The 15532-nt window shown below is 38.6% G+C and overlaps 2 protein-coding genes across 15 annotated transcripts in view; one reads left to right on the forward strand and one right to left on the reverse strand.

Annotated features, from left to right (window-relative positions):
- FIP1L1 (factor interacting with PAPOLA and CPSF1) overlaps window positions 1-4675 on the forward strand; it is a 60872-nt gene extending 56197 nt beyond the window's left edge. For all 13 annotated transcript variants that reach the window (XM_037530474.2, XM_037530476.2, XM_037530475.2 and 10 more), the window contains 2 exons: window positions 3171-3308; window positions 4312-4675. In XM_037530474.2, the coding sequence (XP_037386371.1) occupies window positions 3171-3308; window positions 4312-4459 (286 nt within the window). In that variant the 3' untranslated portion in view covers window positions 4460-4675. The remainder of the gene's footprint in view (window positions 1-3170; window positions 3309-4311) is intronic.
- Window positions 4676-5454: 779 nt separating this feature from the next.
- LNX1 (ligand of numb-protein X 1) overlaps window positions 5455-15532 on the reverse strand; it is a 106851-nt gene continuing 96773 nt past the window's right edge. For both annotated transcript variants that reach the window (XM_054687874.1, XM_037530490.2), the window contains 4 exons: window positions 14986-15163; window positions 13954-14182; window positions 6246-6404; window positions 5455-5907 (listed from right to left, as the gene is read on the reverse strand). In XM_054687874.1, the coding sequence (XP_054543849.1) occupies window positions 5772-5907; window positions 6246-6404; window positions 13954-14182; window positions 14986-15163 (702 nt within the window). In that variant the 3' untranslated portion in view covers window positions 5455-5771. The remainder of the gene's footprint in view (window positions 5908-6245; window positions 6405-13953; window positions 14183-14985; window positions 15164-15532) is intronic.

Below are 15532 nucleotides of genomic sequence, written 5' to 3' on the forward strand. Positions count from 1 at the left end.
ATAAAAAAATTGTCCAAGTAGTAGGTAAATAGACTTATTTTTCTCCCTTTCTATGGGTCCTAATTGACTTATACATTGTGGGTGCTAATAAAATCTTATTAACTAAGTAAAGGTATGATACATATATATATGTTTGTGTGCATGTGTGAGTACATATTTTGTTTGTAGGTTGGAGCATGTGCTGTTAATTCTAGTCACTTAAGTGCATGATTCTATTAAGGTCAAGAGCATTATTTTCCAGAAAGTTGAACTCTTTCTAATGCAGTTCACATGAATTTATTTTGAAGTAGGACAAGTTAAGAAAATTAAAACGTGATAAATAAGGTTAAAATGAATTGATTTGCTAAATGATATAATATTTATAGAAGATTTGAGACTAAATTTTGATTCTTCAATGTACACATGCATAAGCGCTACTTAATTTTTATTGAAACTAAATCACACTTGGTTTTCAGGTTGCTAAGTTTGTAGGGCAGCAGGAGTCAATGTTTACCTAAATATGACTAAAAGTTCAAGGCCAGAGAGGCAAAAGGAGGAGGAATTTTGTGAATTATCTAGGGATAAAGTGTTCTCTGAAAAATCCAAGTGAAATATAAGTAACAACGTGTTTCTTTTTTCCCCTGAAGACTTGACATTTTAGTGATATGGCAGGTACTATGTGTTGTGTTACAAATTACAGGTTCGTTGTTTTGAAAATTACAAACCAGTTTCAACATCTGTTTTTTTGGCAATTTAATTGTGGACTAGAAAGAAAGGCTGCTCATTCTAGGGTGCTTGAAATGAGTTCTAATGATTTCCAGACCCAGAGAAACCTTTGTGCTGCAGCTGCTTATCAGAAAAAAAGAATGGAAGAGAAGGGGTCTTTTTATATTTTGTGCGTGAGACTGACTCTTATCAGAAAAAAAGAATGGAAGAGAAGGGGTCTTTTTATATTTTGTGCGTGAGACTGACTCTTCTATCATCTGTAGTAAGGTTTACTGCCCTCAGAATCTAACGGGCATCAAAGCTGACAAGTTTGTTAGGGCGATAGGGAAAAGAGAGTTAAAAACAATTAACTATGAGATAAACTGACCTTACTGATTTTTCTGTAATTCTAATTGGAAGCATTACAAAGGGAGCCTCATTTTTTAACAGGAGTTAACTATAATCATTTGTGATGTTGCTGAGAACTACAGCATTAAATTTACTGAAGATGGTGAGCTTGTATGTTAGCTGTTACTCATTGAGGGCCTACTCTTATATACCAGGTGCTTTATAAATGTTAATTTCCAGTGCTGCAAAAAACCTGGAAAAGATTGTCACAAATTTTACAGATCAGCAAACTGAGATTTAGAGCGGTTAAGTCACACTAGGTCATATATTTAATTATGTGCTAGTCAGCATGTGATCCTGGATCCACTCTGCACCCTACTCTACACTGCCTGTTAACGGTACATTGCCTTTCAGGTGCATGCTTCCTTCCACCTTCCAAATACAAAGTACATGTCTGTGGTTAGAAAGAAAAAGTGTATGTGTACATGTGTATACCAACATGTACATATATTTGTATGCACGTATACATGGTGTGTATTAATACTTTAAAAAACATTTAAAAAATGTAACAATCACAGTTGGTGAGACTAACTTGGTTAGCAGTATGACTTGGCATTAGGCATAGGATTACTTAATCATTACATTTTTTTTTAAACAAATCTTTTTTTAAAAAATTATTTATTTATTTATTTATTTATACATGCACTGGATACAGTCAGAAGTGCGGGAGGGTGAGAGAATTCACCAGAGCCAGAGTGGGGAGCAGAGCAGGCAGAAGGACCGAAGTACACTGCTGAGGGGAGCAGCGGGCGGCAGGAGAGGTCTGCGCGCCATGTGGGGCCCTCCTCCAGTGGCCAGGGAGCAGCCGGGGATCGTTCAACCGGCGCTGCAGAGGCTGCGGGCAGCTTCGCAACCCAGCTCTCAACCGCTGCCCCACCGGTGGTGGGGGGGTGGGAGGGGGCCCTTAATCATTACTTTTGCCAGGAGACCACAGGCTGATTTGTTCTATATGGCTTGTACTTTCTACCAATACTATCTCCTGTTACTCAGATTCCTTAATGTCTTGATGTTTCATTCAAGTTAATTGAATAATTTGTATTCAGGATGCATTTCTAGAAACCAACGCTCTGTAGCATGCAGTGCTCCAAAAAGATATTTTTTTCTTCAGTTCAGTGTATTGATAGTTGGTTATAGAGCGCTGACTTTTGTACTGAACAAACAAACAAAAAAAATTGAGCATATGGAGAGAAAAATGTTAATTGAAAGACATGAGAAGAAGACAGTGATTAGGGAGATAACAACTAACCTAACTCTTGCTTTCAGTCTCATTATCATTAGTTCATGCTATCCAAAATCAGAAAAAGGAGGTACAGTTTAAATTTATATATTTGAAAAAAAATTTAAAAATGATAAATATTAAAATAAAAAAATTAAAATAAAAATAAATTTCTATATTTGAAATTATTATTAGCCATTTGCATTCTCCCACTCCCCTACTGCACAGATAGTATTAAGTAACGGGGATGTCAAACTGCAAGTATGTCTATAGGCACTTACCTGCTTGCATTTTGAGAGGATGTTGTAGAAGTTGCTTTGATGTACCTTTTTTACTTTCATACCTCTTTATTAGATGAATAAACTTGATGTGATTGACAAACATAAGTACCGTTACCTACTTTCTCCCATGTAGCCATCGTGAGTCAGATTTTAATGTATTTTTAGAAATTTGACTCTATCAAAGATTTCACATAAGAATTTTGGTTGGAAATCTGATTATACAAATGTGTTTTTCATTCTAAAAGTAGTAAAAGAGAAACTGATTAAAACTTAAATCAATTACAGATTATACTTTTTGAAGACAAACAACATTGCTATATAAGATTTTTACCCCATAATTTTGAAAACAGTAAAATTGATCTTTTAACATGTATTATGTTTTGTATTCTTATGTTAGATCTAGTACTAATCTGGGGATGGCATTATTTTCCTCTTAATTCAACATTTATTTTGTACCTGTTCTGTACAAGATGCCAGGCATCTTCTGGCTTGGACTCAGGTCTCAATTTCTTTTGCAGTTTGTAATTATTCAGAATTAACAGTCCAATTGTCAAGAAAACTTGTTTCTACTCCAATTTCAGTGATGAAGAGCGATACAGATACAGGGAATATGCGGAAAGAGGCTATGAACGTCACAGAGCAAGTCGAGAGAAAGAAGAACGACACAGAGAAAGACGGCACAGAGAGAAAGAGGAAACCAGACATAAGTCATCTCGGAGGTTTGTTCTTTTAATAATATAGTGAAGCTAAGAGAGAAATTGAGTTGACTTCAGGAAGTAAAAGCAAACATTGCCAAATAACCAGTAGAATGTGCCTAAATTGGAAAGTAAAGAGTAATTCTGTTGAAATAATTGACTGCTTTTAGGCTTCAACAAAGATTCTTTAACAACACTATAATTAATGTCCATTAACCAAAATTAGCATGGAATAAAAAAAATGAGAATCAGACTTACTGCATTATTTCGTTGGGGAAGGAGTATTTTCACAAATGAATCAATCTTTAATGGAAACTGTTCAGTTTAATCAAGGAGGAAATTTAGTGCCTTGTAATCTCAAAAAAAAAAAAAATCAGTATTTTTTTTTTTAAAGATTTATTTATTTATTTATTTATTTATTTATTTATTTATTTATTTATTTATACAAGCACTGGGTACAGTCAGAAGCGTGGGAGGGTGAGAGAATTCACCAGAGCCAGAGCGGGGAGCAGAGCAGGCAGAAGGACCGAAGTACACTGCTGAGGGGAGCAGCGGGTGGCAGGAAGAGGTCTGCGTGCCATGTGGGACCCTCCTCTGGTGGCCAGGGAGCAGCCGGGGATCGAACCGGCGCTGCAGAGGCTGCGGGCAGCTTCGCAACCCAGCGCTCAACCGCTGCGCCACCGGGGAGGCCCAAAAAAAAAAAAAAAATCAGTATTAAATTTTAATGCCTATTGTTTGCTTAAATCAACCCTAGAAAATATTTCCTGTTCTTATTTGGTGCTTTAGTTTCTAGTTTATAATTAGTCCTTCAGAATGAAGTATATGGGCACTGGGAAGCAAGGGCAGTATCATTGAAGGTGAATCTATAAATATAGTCTGCATAAAAGCCATGTAATTGATTACTCCCCAGAATATGAGAAAAAATTATTTAAATGTAATATTGAGAATTTACCAAGGGAAAGTGAGTTGATTTTTGTTACGCGTATACTTAAAACATTTTTAAGTACACACCTTTCCTTTTCTTCAGTAATAGTAGACGTCGACATGAAAGTGAAGAAGGAGACAGTCATAGGAGACACAAGCACAAAAAATCTAAAAGAAGCAAAGAAGGAAAAGAAGCTGGCAGTGAGCCCGCCCCTGAACAGGAGAGCACCGAACCTGCACCTGCAGAGTAGGCATGGTTATGGCCTTTTGTGTATATGAGTCCCAGAAATAGATGCTATAAATCTTATTTTTCTGGATAATGTTTGAGAAATGTACCTTGAATCTTGTTCTGTTAGTATGCGAAGTTAACCTTTTCTTTTCCTCCAAAATAAAAGTGGATTTTTCATGTTAAGTTAAAAAAATCTTTGTCTTGTAATATTTAAAGACAGTAATGACTTTATATCCAAGAAAGTAATGTGAATGAGTCACTCAGCAGGGAATTTAGAGAGCTATGTTTAGCTATGTACATATGCAGTATTTGATAAAGGTCAAGGTTTCCCAGCTTGGCCATAATTTTTCTTGACTTAATCAAATACCAGTTTAGAGGTTGCACTGTAAAAGGCATCTCTGAGATTAAAACTAGTCTTTTATAATTACTGCTGTGGCACTGTTGCTTAGCATATTAAAGAACTCGTACGGTTTTGATATCACAACTTTTTCATAGGTTTTCAGTGTTCTGAATTTGGGTTCATGGTGAAACTAAATGGGGAACTTTTATATGCAAATTAAAATCTAAAGGCATTTGAGTGACCTCTGAAATAGCTTGCTTGCCCTTGGTTAGTTTCTAGCAGGCACATGGACAAACACTCATCGCTGAAAACAAGTTGGAATTGCCTCATAGCCATCAATGGGAGCTGATCAAGCTGGTTCGGCTTTCCTTAATGCTTTTTCCAAGGCACATTGGTTGAACAGCATGTGAAGTTTATACAGTTAAGAAGAAATGGCAAGAGCTTTAGATGAATCATTTCCTATTAAATCCAAAGTTTAATTTTGAGCATTTTTCGGGATAATGCTTAAAAAGTATATGTGCGTGATGGTGGCATGGTTTTAAACAATTACTAAGAACTTACTAATAAAAATGAACTTGGTATCACATATTAAGGACAACTCTAATTTTTGAAAAATATTTATTTCTTCTTTGATGAAAGGAACATTTTTTAGCAGTGCACTTTTAAAATCCACTGGCTTTAATTTTTTTAAAATGCCCATAATTTACCCTTTGCAGACCTCAGCATATACCAAATTGTATGATTTGAGTTCATTGGGGGCATACAAACCATTTCAACTGTTTAGAAAAATATACATTGTAGAGAAATGTTCCACACTGAATAAAAACTATTAGTAATGGTTGTTTTGAGTTACATTTTTTGAGGGTGTAGTTGACTTTGATTAGATCATTAAAGTTTACATTTTTACAATGTATCCTTTATGTACAAAAATTGATGAAGAGTTTTTCAGCTTAGTCTACTTGTGATTTTTTTTCTGACCCATCCATCTTTGAATCTATAAAAAAGTGCCAGGCCAAGAAACAATAGTGAGAGTGATTTTCCCTTTAAGTTCTTTGAGCATCCTTGCCAGGCAAGCATGTATCATTCCTGATGTACTTCTACCATTGACAGCAAGAAGAATATCACCACATCTAAAACCAAAACAGAAAGATAAGATTAACATTTTGATTTGCAAGTTTTTGTTGATTTGCTACATCTGCCAGTTTTAATTACATTATTTCTGATTAAGCGGTTTATGTAAGCCTTATCCTTTCAGTTTGTGTTAGAAGGGATTCTAAATGTAGGAAGTTGCTGTATGGGACCAAGAATAAGTGATCATTTTGGAGTTCTTAAAAATTGAATGCTACACAAATGTTTTAATTTCTTACCAATAATAAAGGTAAAAAGAATGTATACCTTATTTCACATGGGGCCAAGCTTTTGCATATATAATACTTGAAGTTTTTTGTTAAGTAGTCATTATTATTACCTAATTCTTCCATCATTGTATGCTGGTGTTCCTTCAACAATGGATTTGATAAAAAAAGGTTTGTTTCCATTGTATTCTTCATAACCTCCTACAATGCAGAAGCCCAGACTTCCAGCTGTGTTTCTTCGTAATATAACATCTTTACAGTTATACAGGTACCTGAAATAGAATGTAATCAGTGTATATGTACAGTTAAATTTAACTCTTAGGGAATAATTACTGTGCTTCATTTCTGATTCTCTCCCTTCCCACTCTTTTAAAGCCTAAATTGCACTGGATATTTCTCAAAATTGTGTGTGATAGCCCAGTGAACTTTGCGCTATTGACTTACTCTAATTGAACTTCTGATTCCCATAGCTGAACGCCTTTTAAAAAGTGATACCATCTATTATGTTCTGTTTATACATCTACTGAGAAAATCATTTTTGGCATAAAGATATAATGCCTCAATTTATATTAAAAAGTTAAATATGTGTAAATTCTTACTGATGAACCAATTCAAGCATTCATGTGGATATAAATTTTAATGAACATGAAATCCTTTGAATAAATAATCTGAAAATTTAAGCCTAACTAATTAATGCATTTGAAGTTTTTTTTTACTTAAAAATATACTTTATATAATTGTTTGGTTATAAGGGAAGCATATACATAAAGTGAATGGAAATTGAGATACATTTAAAGATTATAGGAATGATTCATATTGAAGCAATAAAACAAGGCAGTAAACTGAATAGCAAGTTATAAAAGGAATGAGAGATGACACCACAGATCTTCTGTAAATGGGTAGACTCCTCAGCTAACATAGAAAATTGGATTGAAGACTATTTTTTACTAGTCCATGTCAGTTGGATCAGTGTTGACATAGCAGGTTTAGTTCGAGTTGTGTTACATTTATGACAGGTTGTATCAGGAGCTGGATTTGACTCTTTAAATCCCCCAGTTCAGGAAGTGATTTGACAGAAAATTAGTATTTTCATGTTGGTAAAAATTGAGATATGCCTGTTTTGTTTATTAACTGTACCTGAAAATATTAATCCTTTTTTAAAAAAACCAATAAAAAGTCTCATGTGTTTTGTTAAGTGATGTGTAAGTTATGTTTATTATCAACATCACTAATCAACATTAGATTTTTCATGATGTTACCGACTCCCACCTGAAATAAAAACTGCTTTGGGTTTGTTGGCGAATAACTCGAAATGTAGAGCTAAATTCAGACCTGCTAAATTTTGTTTTGTATCCAGTGTCATATATACACTATTTATATTAATTTTCACTGACATAATTGAAAATGAATTTCATTAAATGAAAGCTCATGTTTTGACTGTAAATATTCGTTTGTTATATTACGCAATAAGATCTGTTCGTAGTAAAATCATCCTGTAGGAGCTGTGGTGTTAATCACGTTTACACAGTGGTTCACCAACTGCTTGTGTACAAAACCAGTAATTCACTGACTCCAACACCAGAGCATAGAATTAAGTGATTCTAATCATAATCATGATCCACTATCTGTCTTAACATTTCCGAGTTGGAATTGTTAAAATAAATCAGTTGGTACACACACTGTTTGAAATAGTTTTTTATTCTTTTGACCACTCTTGTTTTTCATATCACTTTGCACCTTACATTAACTCTTACTGAATATTTCATGTGGCAAGCGTTCCATGCCTCTTTATTGCATAGCTTTATGGTATTCTACTCTGATTCTGGACTCAGCCACAAGAACATTAGTGGATATATGCCACAGCCAGCCAAACCCTAGATAGGATAGTATGGCCAGCCAAGAGCAGCAGAATTGCAAATGCATGAGGGAACCTGCCATAATCAAACCTAGTCCAGATCAGCTGAACTCCACAGATTCATGAAATAATGAAGTCTTAATATTGCCTATAATTGAGGTTTTGTGGCTAGTTTATGCAGCATGATTATGAAAATAATTGCTATTCCTACTCTTCTATTTTGGTTGTATCCTCCAGGTAGATGAAATTTACTATCATTCACTCTAATGTATTTTCTAGTAGCCTGTACCTACATAATTTTAATGGTAATGAAATTTTTTGCCCTCTAGACTGAGACCATGAGGGCGATCCCTAGACTATTTTATATTTTACATCGTTGTTTCAACAAATTCCTGCCAAGCAGAACCACAGGTATTCTTTTCTTTTGGAGGTCCTACCCATCTTTGTAACAAATATTAAAATGTATTCATATCCCACTTTAAACAGAGGCTAGCTTGGGGAAGGTAGAAAAAGCTTTGAAAAACAATTTTGCTCTTAAAATGACCATGAGTAATTCACTTGATTTTGGTTGACTGACTTACTAGCAGTCATCATCATCTCTCTGACACGGAAGATGATGAAAGGAAATGGCAAGAAATTGAGGCCTCAGGTAAGTAATGAAGGCTTTAGCATACTCTGCTGGTGGCACATGAAATACCCACTCACTCAACGACAAAAGTCTGAGTCATTCTGACTCCTGCTTGACTTCTTTATGGTAAGGAGAGGAAAAATTATATAGCTCAAATCATAAAAGCTAAGCGTAGACTCTGCATCCATTTAAGGATGCTTACCAAACTTACTGTATAGTGGTTAAGGTCATGGAGTCTAAAACCAGTCAGCCTGGTTCAAATCCCCACTCTGCCTGTTACTTAGCGATATAACCCTGGGCAAGTTACTTAAGCACTCCTCTGTGCTTCGTTTCCTATCTTTAAGGAAAATAGTACCTGGATCATAGAGTGGATAAGAGTTTGACCTGGCACATAGAAAGGGTTATAGAAGGATTACCTACTGTTGCATTTATTACTCAGGCTTGGATGTTCCTAATGCTGTCCCTGTCCTGTGGTTAAACTGAGTTTTTTTGACTAAAAAATCCATGATACCTGTTTTCTTGTTCTCTAAATAAAGCAAGCCTCATCAAAATGTTTTTCAGAGTTTTGGGGAAGTAAAAGGATAAATTCTTAGGCAAGAGGAGAAATGAGCTAATATATATTACTCTACTCGTCCAGATGAGAGCATGTTCTGAAAGACTTCCAGATGTGGAGTGTGTGCCCTAAGCACCAAGAGAAAATAAAGCAGGTTTTAAGTGTTTACGGAATCCTCTCCAATTGAATCACTTCTCATGATTTGTATAAATAAGACTATTTGGAGCTGCAGCCCAGGTGTCATTCCAGGTACACAAAGCACCATTGTAGAGGGGGAGACGTTTCCATTGTCTTTACAACTCACTCTGTCTGCCACTGCATGTATTATCTGACATCTACCAGTTCGGGACAGACGCCCGCTGGTCCAGCATACTAATGTGATCTCCTTTATGTATATTCATTCTGTGTGTGGTGCTGTACCTGAGGGCATGGCTACAATGTATTTCCTATTTCCTATGTTATTTTATTGATGAGCATTTTAGGTAACTGGCTGGGTCATTCCTTAGTGCAAAAGGGTTTCCTTAAAATCTGTCAAGCTAAGGGAGAAATATTTCACCGAGTAGTGTATAACTTGGAGGGAAATGTCTTTACTGTGAATTTTTAAAAAATAGCTACATGCAACCTGAAAATCTGTTAACAGTTCAGGCAAATTACTTCTGAGGTATAATTCTTAGGACTTTGTGCTAAATGACTAATGTCATTTATGCCAGTGCTATTGCATTAGTCAAGAAGAAATTGGAATTTGGGGGGGGCTCTGTGTAGTCAAGGTTAAAATTACGAGTAGATGCCCTGACACTGAAAGTTGAAAGTGTAACAACTAAGACTCAAATTCTGAGATTATCTGAGGGCCTAATGTGGCATGGCTATTAAGGAGTTCTGGAAAATGCCAACTTTTAGTTTCAAAATGGCATGAAGATTGTTTCCCCTTATGTTTTAAAAATCACTATAGGAGACTTGGAAGCAGAAATGCAAAGTCCATCTTAAACAGAACTTGGTTACTATAGGAGTGAGGGCTGCCAAGGCAGTTGAAGTCAAGGAAGATGCAAGAGAGGATGCCCACAGCTGGAGAGTGCAGACCAAGCCAGCAGAACCCTGGGGTCCATAAAAATCTCTCTTCCATATGGGGACATGAGAAATACACAACTGTTAGCAGAGCTTCCCTCGGCCTAGTTTGGAGAGGAGAAATGCTTGAGTGAGTCAACAAGGACCCAAAGAGATAACTTATATGTACAGGAGGTTGCCTTTCCGTGTGGGAGGGTCCTGCAAGGCTGAATCTCAGCTGATCTGGGAGAGAGGTGAAACAGAAGTTTCTATCACCTGGAATATGGCCCTGGTTCCTTCCCCACATTATGAACCTCCAGCAAATAACTGCTCCAGGAAAATTTTATCTAACTCAAAAGATTTTAAAAGAACCAGCAGACATTACAAAAGAAATGGGGGAAAGTAACTGTAAAAACAGTAACAAACCACTTACCAGAAAAATGCTACAAATGCTCTAGAAAATGAAATTTATAAGCAATCACATTACTGTGAATTTAAAATACTAATGAAATAATTGGTCTACAGGTAAAGAATGCAGGGATACCAGATGCCAAGGGAAATATGAGAGAAGAGAATGAGTTGATACAACAGAACTGGAGGAGAGAAATCCTACAGAAATGAAAGTAGCTGCAAAGCTACAAATACACTATTAAAAACAGGAATATGAAGGACAGATCAAAATTAAGAAAATAAATTAGAAGTGAAATGACTCCAGAGAACATGAAAGAGAAAAGATACCCAATAAATACATATCTGAAGTGCTGAAGAACCAAAATACTCAATTTGAACATTAGGTGAAAGATCAAGCCACGTACAGAGGGAAAGGAATGAGACAGGCCTCACACTTCACACGACCAGTCAGTGTTATTTCACACAGTGCCTGAGTGACAATTTTATACCCAGGCAACCTGTCTTGTAGAGATGTACCATAATATCTTGAGCCAGTTCCTATCAGTAGTGGACACTACAATTCTGCAGTGATCATCACTGCAGTCATGAATTGGTGCAGCATTGTTTGTAAAAGCAGAACGTAGAAAATAAGCTACATGCGCATCTATGCAGTGGAATGCTACTCAGCTGGAGAAAGAAATAGGGGAACTTGTCATGTATGCATATGAATGATACCCAAGGTATATTCTTAGATTGAAAAATATATACTGGGCCTCCCCAGTGGCGCAGCGGTTGAGCGCTGGGTTGCGAAGCTGCCCGTGGCCTCTGCGGTGCCGGTTCGATCCCCAGCTGCTCCCCGGCCACCGGAGGAGGGTCCCACATGGCGCGCAGACCTCTCCTGCCGCCCGCTGCTCCCCTCAGCAGTGTACTTAGGTCCTTCTGCCTGCTCTGCTCCCCGCTCTGGCTCTGGTGAATTCTCTCACCCTCCACGCTTCTGACTGCACCCAGTGCATGTATAAACAAAACAAACAAACAAACAAATAAATAAAACATGCCTCTATTAAAAAAAAAAAAGTATATACTACCATTTTGTGTGCATGTGTGTGCATGTGTGTGTACACGCACACACAGACAAGGGGGCAGCAAACTCCAGCTCATCACTTGTTTTTGTAAATAAAATTTTATGGGAACACCGTCATGGCCACTCACTTAAATTATCTGTGGCTGTTTTCCTGCGTCAACAGCAGAATGTAATAGCTGTGACAGCCTGTAGAATCCTCAAAGCCTAAACTAGGATCCTTTCCTGAAAAAGTCTGCCAACCCCTCATATACTCTCTCCCCGGAAAGATACACACAGACTTAGTCACAGCGATAACCTCTGGAGTGGACAAGGCTGGAAGACTTACTTTTCAGCCTCCCTGTACCCTGGTGCCCCCTAAGTTTCTACTGTACTTATATTACTGTGGAAAAGAAAGGAAGGATGGAGGAAACAAAGAATCACCAGGGTGACTAAACCCAGGGCATCATTTCACATTTCCTTTCTAGTCTTCTTGGTAAGAACCTCGAAGCGCAGTGTCCAGACCAAGTGACAACGGGTGGAGGGGCGAAGTTCAGCCACTTGGCTGTACCTGGACTGCAAGTATCTCACATTTGTCCCCCCTTCCACAAACGGATGGCCAGGAGCTTGGATCACCTCACAAAGTAGCTTTCAAGCACAAGAAATTTTAAAAGCTAATTGAACAGATGACAGTTAAAAAAAAAAAAAAACACCAAATTTTTGTTAAAGGAACATTGTCCTCTACCACCCAGGCTCAGTTCTAAAATGTTTAAAGATTTTAAAACTGCCTCCATGTTTAGTTTTCAACTGATTAAACAATGTACCAATTTTAAAAATAATTAGGTCAGTTGGTTTTTGAGACATGGATTTTTTTAAACCTCATTTAAAATTTAAAAAAAAGGGCCTCCCCGGTGGCACAGCGGTTGAGCGCTGGGTTGCGAAGCTGCCCGCAGCCTCTGCAGCACTGGTTCGATACCCAGCTGCTCCCCGACCACCGGAGGAGGGTCCCACACAGCACGCAGACCTCTCCTGCCGCCCGCTGCTCCCCTCAGCAGTGTACTTTGGTCCTTCTGCCTGCTCTGCTCTCCCCTCTGGCTCTGGTGAATTCTCTCACCCTCCTGCACTTCTGACTGTACCCAGTGCTTGATAAATAAATAAATCTTTTAAAAAAATTAAAAAAAAGTAAACAGAGACTGACCTATTTCCACCTTCAAAAAAAAAAAATACTAAAACCAAACATCCTGCTTTCCTTTACTTAATCCAATGCCAGCATGCCATCTTCAGTCATTCTAATACTTAACATTTAAATCATGCATTTGGAATTAGTAAGGCAATCCTTTGAAGGCTATGATGCTGGTGAGCAACCCTCAATTTATCTATCCTTTGAATACATAATTTTCCCATATTGCTATTTAATACAGCCACCCCCAAATCCTTTCTTGCAGCATCAGACAATCACCTCAAAGGCTCCAGTTTATCTCACTAAAATGTCAAATGTCAATCCAGCTGCCTCTTGAAGTTATTTTGCATAGAAAAACTGGGGTTTAGGCCAGAGGTGCTGGGGATGAGAGGATTCACCAAAGACACAGTGGGGAGCAGAGCAAGCGGATTTACTGAAATACACTGTTAAGGAGCGGCAGGCGAGGTCTGCTGCTGCCATGTGGGTCAGCTCCCTGGCTGAGGAGCCGTAGAGGTGACAGTGCTGAGACCTAACCCCTAGGCCACCAGGGAGGTCTTGACTCTTGAAATTTTTATGCAAGAATTTTTGGGGAACCAAGGAGAGAGGAAATTAGACATGTCCTTCCTCAGCACATGCTTAATCATTGGGGTGAAGGCAGTGTTCTGTACTGCGTTATGTTTAGTCAGGGCTACCCAAACACTGAAGAGGTGAGACCACAGAGGGAAGTCATCCTCTGTGCAAATAACTAGGGCTTCCATGAGCAAATTGGGGAAAGATGAACCTTCCCCTGCTCCAGGGGAGGCTGGATTTCAGCCCCTTCTCCCTGTCAGCTGAGCTCCGTGCTGCATCAGCAACAGACACAACTGTACATGGCAGCCCTGCCAGCCTCGCAGCATGAATGCTGGTGTTTCCCTATCCAGGCTCTCATCCTGCCCGAGGATTTCTGCATGCATTTTGAGTTACAAAAGAGAAGACAGAATTATTTCAAATAGTTCCACAACTAAGCCTGGGTCTCATTAACATGCTAGTGCCATAAATCAGCTCGAGAGCACAAAAGTGGTCTAAGAAATATAACGTTCCTCCCCCACCTCTCCAAGGATGTAACACCAGGACTCACCGCGGTAATTCCAGCCACATGACCCAGGAAGGGGACCAGTCACCAGGTGGGGCTGTGTTGTAGTTGGAGTCCAGGGCTGCCGGGCTGCTGCAGTCTTCCTGGGGCTCGTGTTCTTTGACTTCTAAAGCTTTAAGTACCACAGAGGAGCATGTACTTTTCAGTAAGGCGACTGCCTCACTCCGGCTGACCTCTGTTAGTTCAACCCCATTCACATTTAACAAAATATCACCTAGTGGCCAGAGAAGAAGAGGTCATCGTTACTGAGCATGCACAGAAACTTCTGCTTCAAGGGCAAAGGGGCAAGGACTGGCTGGGGGGCAGGGACTGACTTGGGGCCGGGAGGAGGCAGGGTTGGGGCATGGCATCATCTTCCTGCTATGACATGGGGCTGGGCTCCCAAGTGAACTGTGAATCTGTGCATGTTCCAAGCATCAGTAAGTCATGTTTGGAGACTTCTAAAGCATACCAATTGGTATTTGGCCTTACAAAAAGGAAGTAAACAAGGAAGAAAGGAAGCACGAAGACAAATCGGTCTTAATGACTCTTTGATCAAAGAAAAGCTACTATCTCCTTCCTTTTTTGTTTCCTGGTTTTAGCACAAAGGGAGACCACTTGACAAAAGCTCGCAGCACATGCAGAAAGCCTGGATGCAGCAGGCACCTGGTAGATATGGGTTGAATGAAAAGAAATTACTCATGAGTGTGCCTGGCAGAGGAGTCTATAACAGTTAAGAAAAAAATGAGCTGGAATGTGTTCTTAAAGAGATAGAAAGAGTTAACATTTCCATTCATTGAAAAAGTGATAATAGCTACCATTGATGAAGCACCTACTATGCGCAGGCCCATTTCCATGTATTGTATCATATAATTTCACGTTCTCTCCTAACAAATCACTTTAACCAATCATGGTCAGTAGGTTAACAGGTGACCTGGCAGATCACACCCTCTTGTTAATTTGGGAAACAGAAACCTAACCTGGCAGGCTGCTATCTCCCTTCACTGTCCCAGGACCTTAAGACTCCCTTCTTTTTACCTGTTTTTATTCTTCCATCTCTGCTTATGACTCCTCCAGGCTCAACACTGATGACGTAGATAGGCAAATCCCACTCCCTATGTGATGCTCCCCCTGCAACGGTCATGCCGAGAGATTCGCTGGGGTCTTTTCGGACACTTACCATCTTCTCATGACAAGTGACTGTGGGGTGGAGGGGCTGAAGGCACAGACAGAAAAACAAACATGGCACATTTATTCACAAGTGGGTCTGCATTTCCTACATACAAAAACCACCAAAATCACATAAGTAAGCAAGGGTGGTTCTTGGTCTCAGAGAAAGACATGCAGAGAGCTTTCTTGTTGTGCTTTCCTTGTCCCTGCCAACTCCCAAAAGTTACATTCTCCCAAATTCTATATAGGGTGACTCAGAGAAAGATTACATTTCAAACAGGACCAGTAAAAACGGAAGGAGGAAGAGGCTGGAGACCCCTGGAGAAATATTAAGCATACAAAGTAAACTATACCCAGTATTTTTCAAGTGACTCATTTATTCCTGATAGCAGTGAGTCAGTGTTTTATAAAACTC

Source organism: Talpa occidentalis, unplaced genomic scaffold, assembly GCF_014898055.3.
Source record: "Talpa occidentalis isolate TD23 unplaced genomic scaffold, MPIMG_talOcc4v2.1 talOcc4.6, whole genome shotgun sequence".
NCBI classification, from domain to species: Eukaryota; Metazoa; Chordata; class Mammalia; order Eulipotyphla; family Talpidae; genus Talpa; species Talpa occidentalis.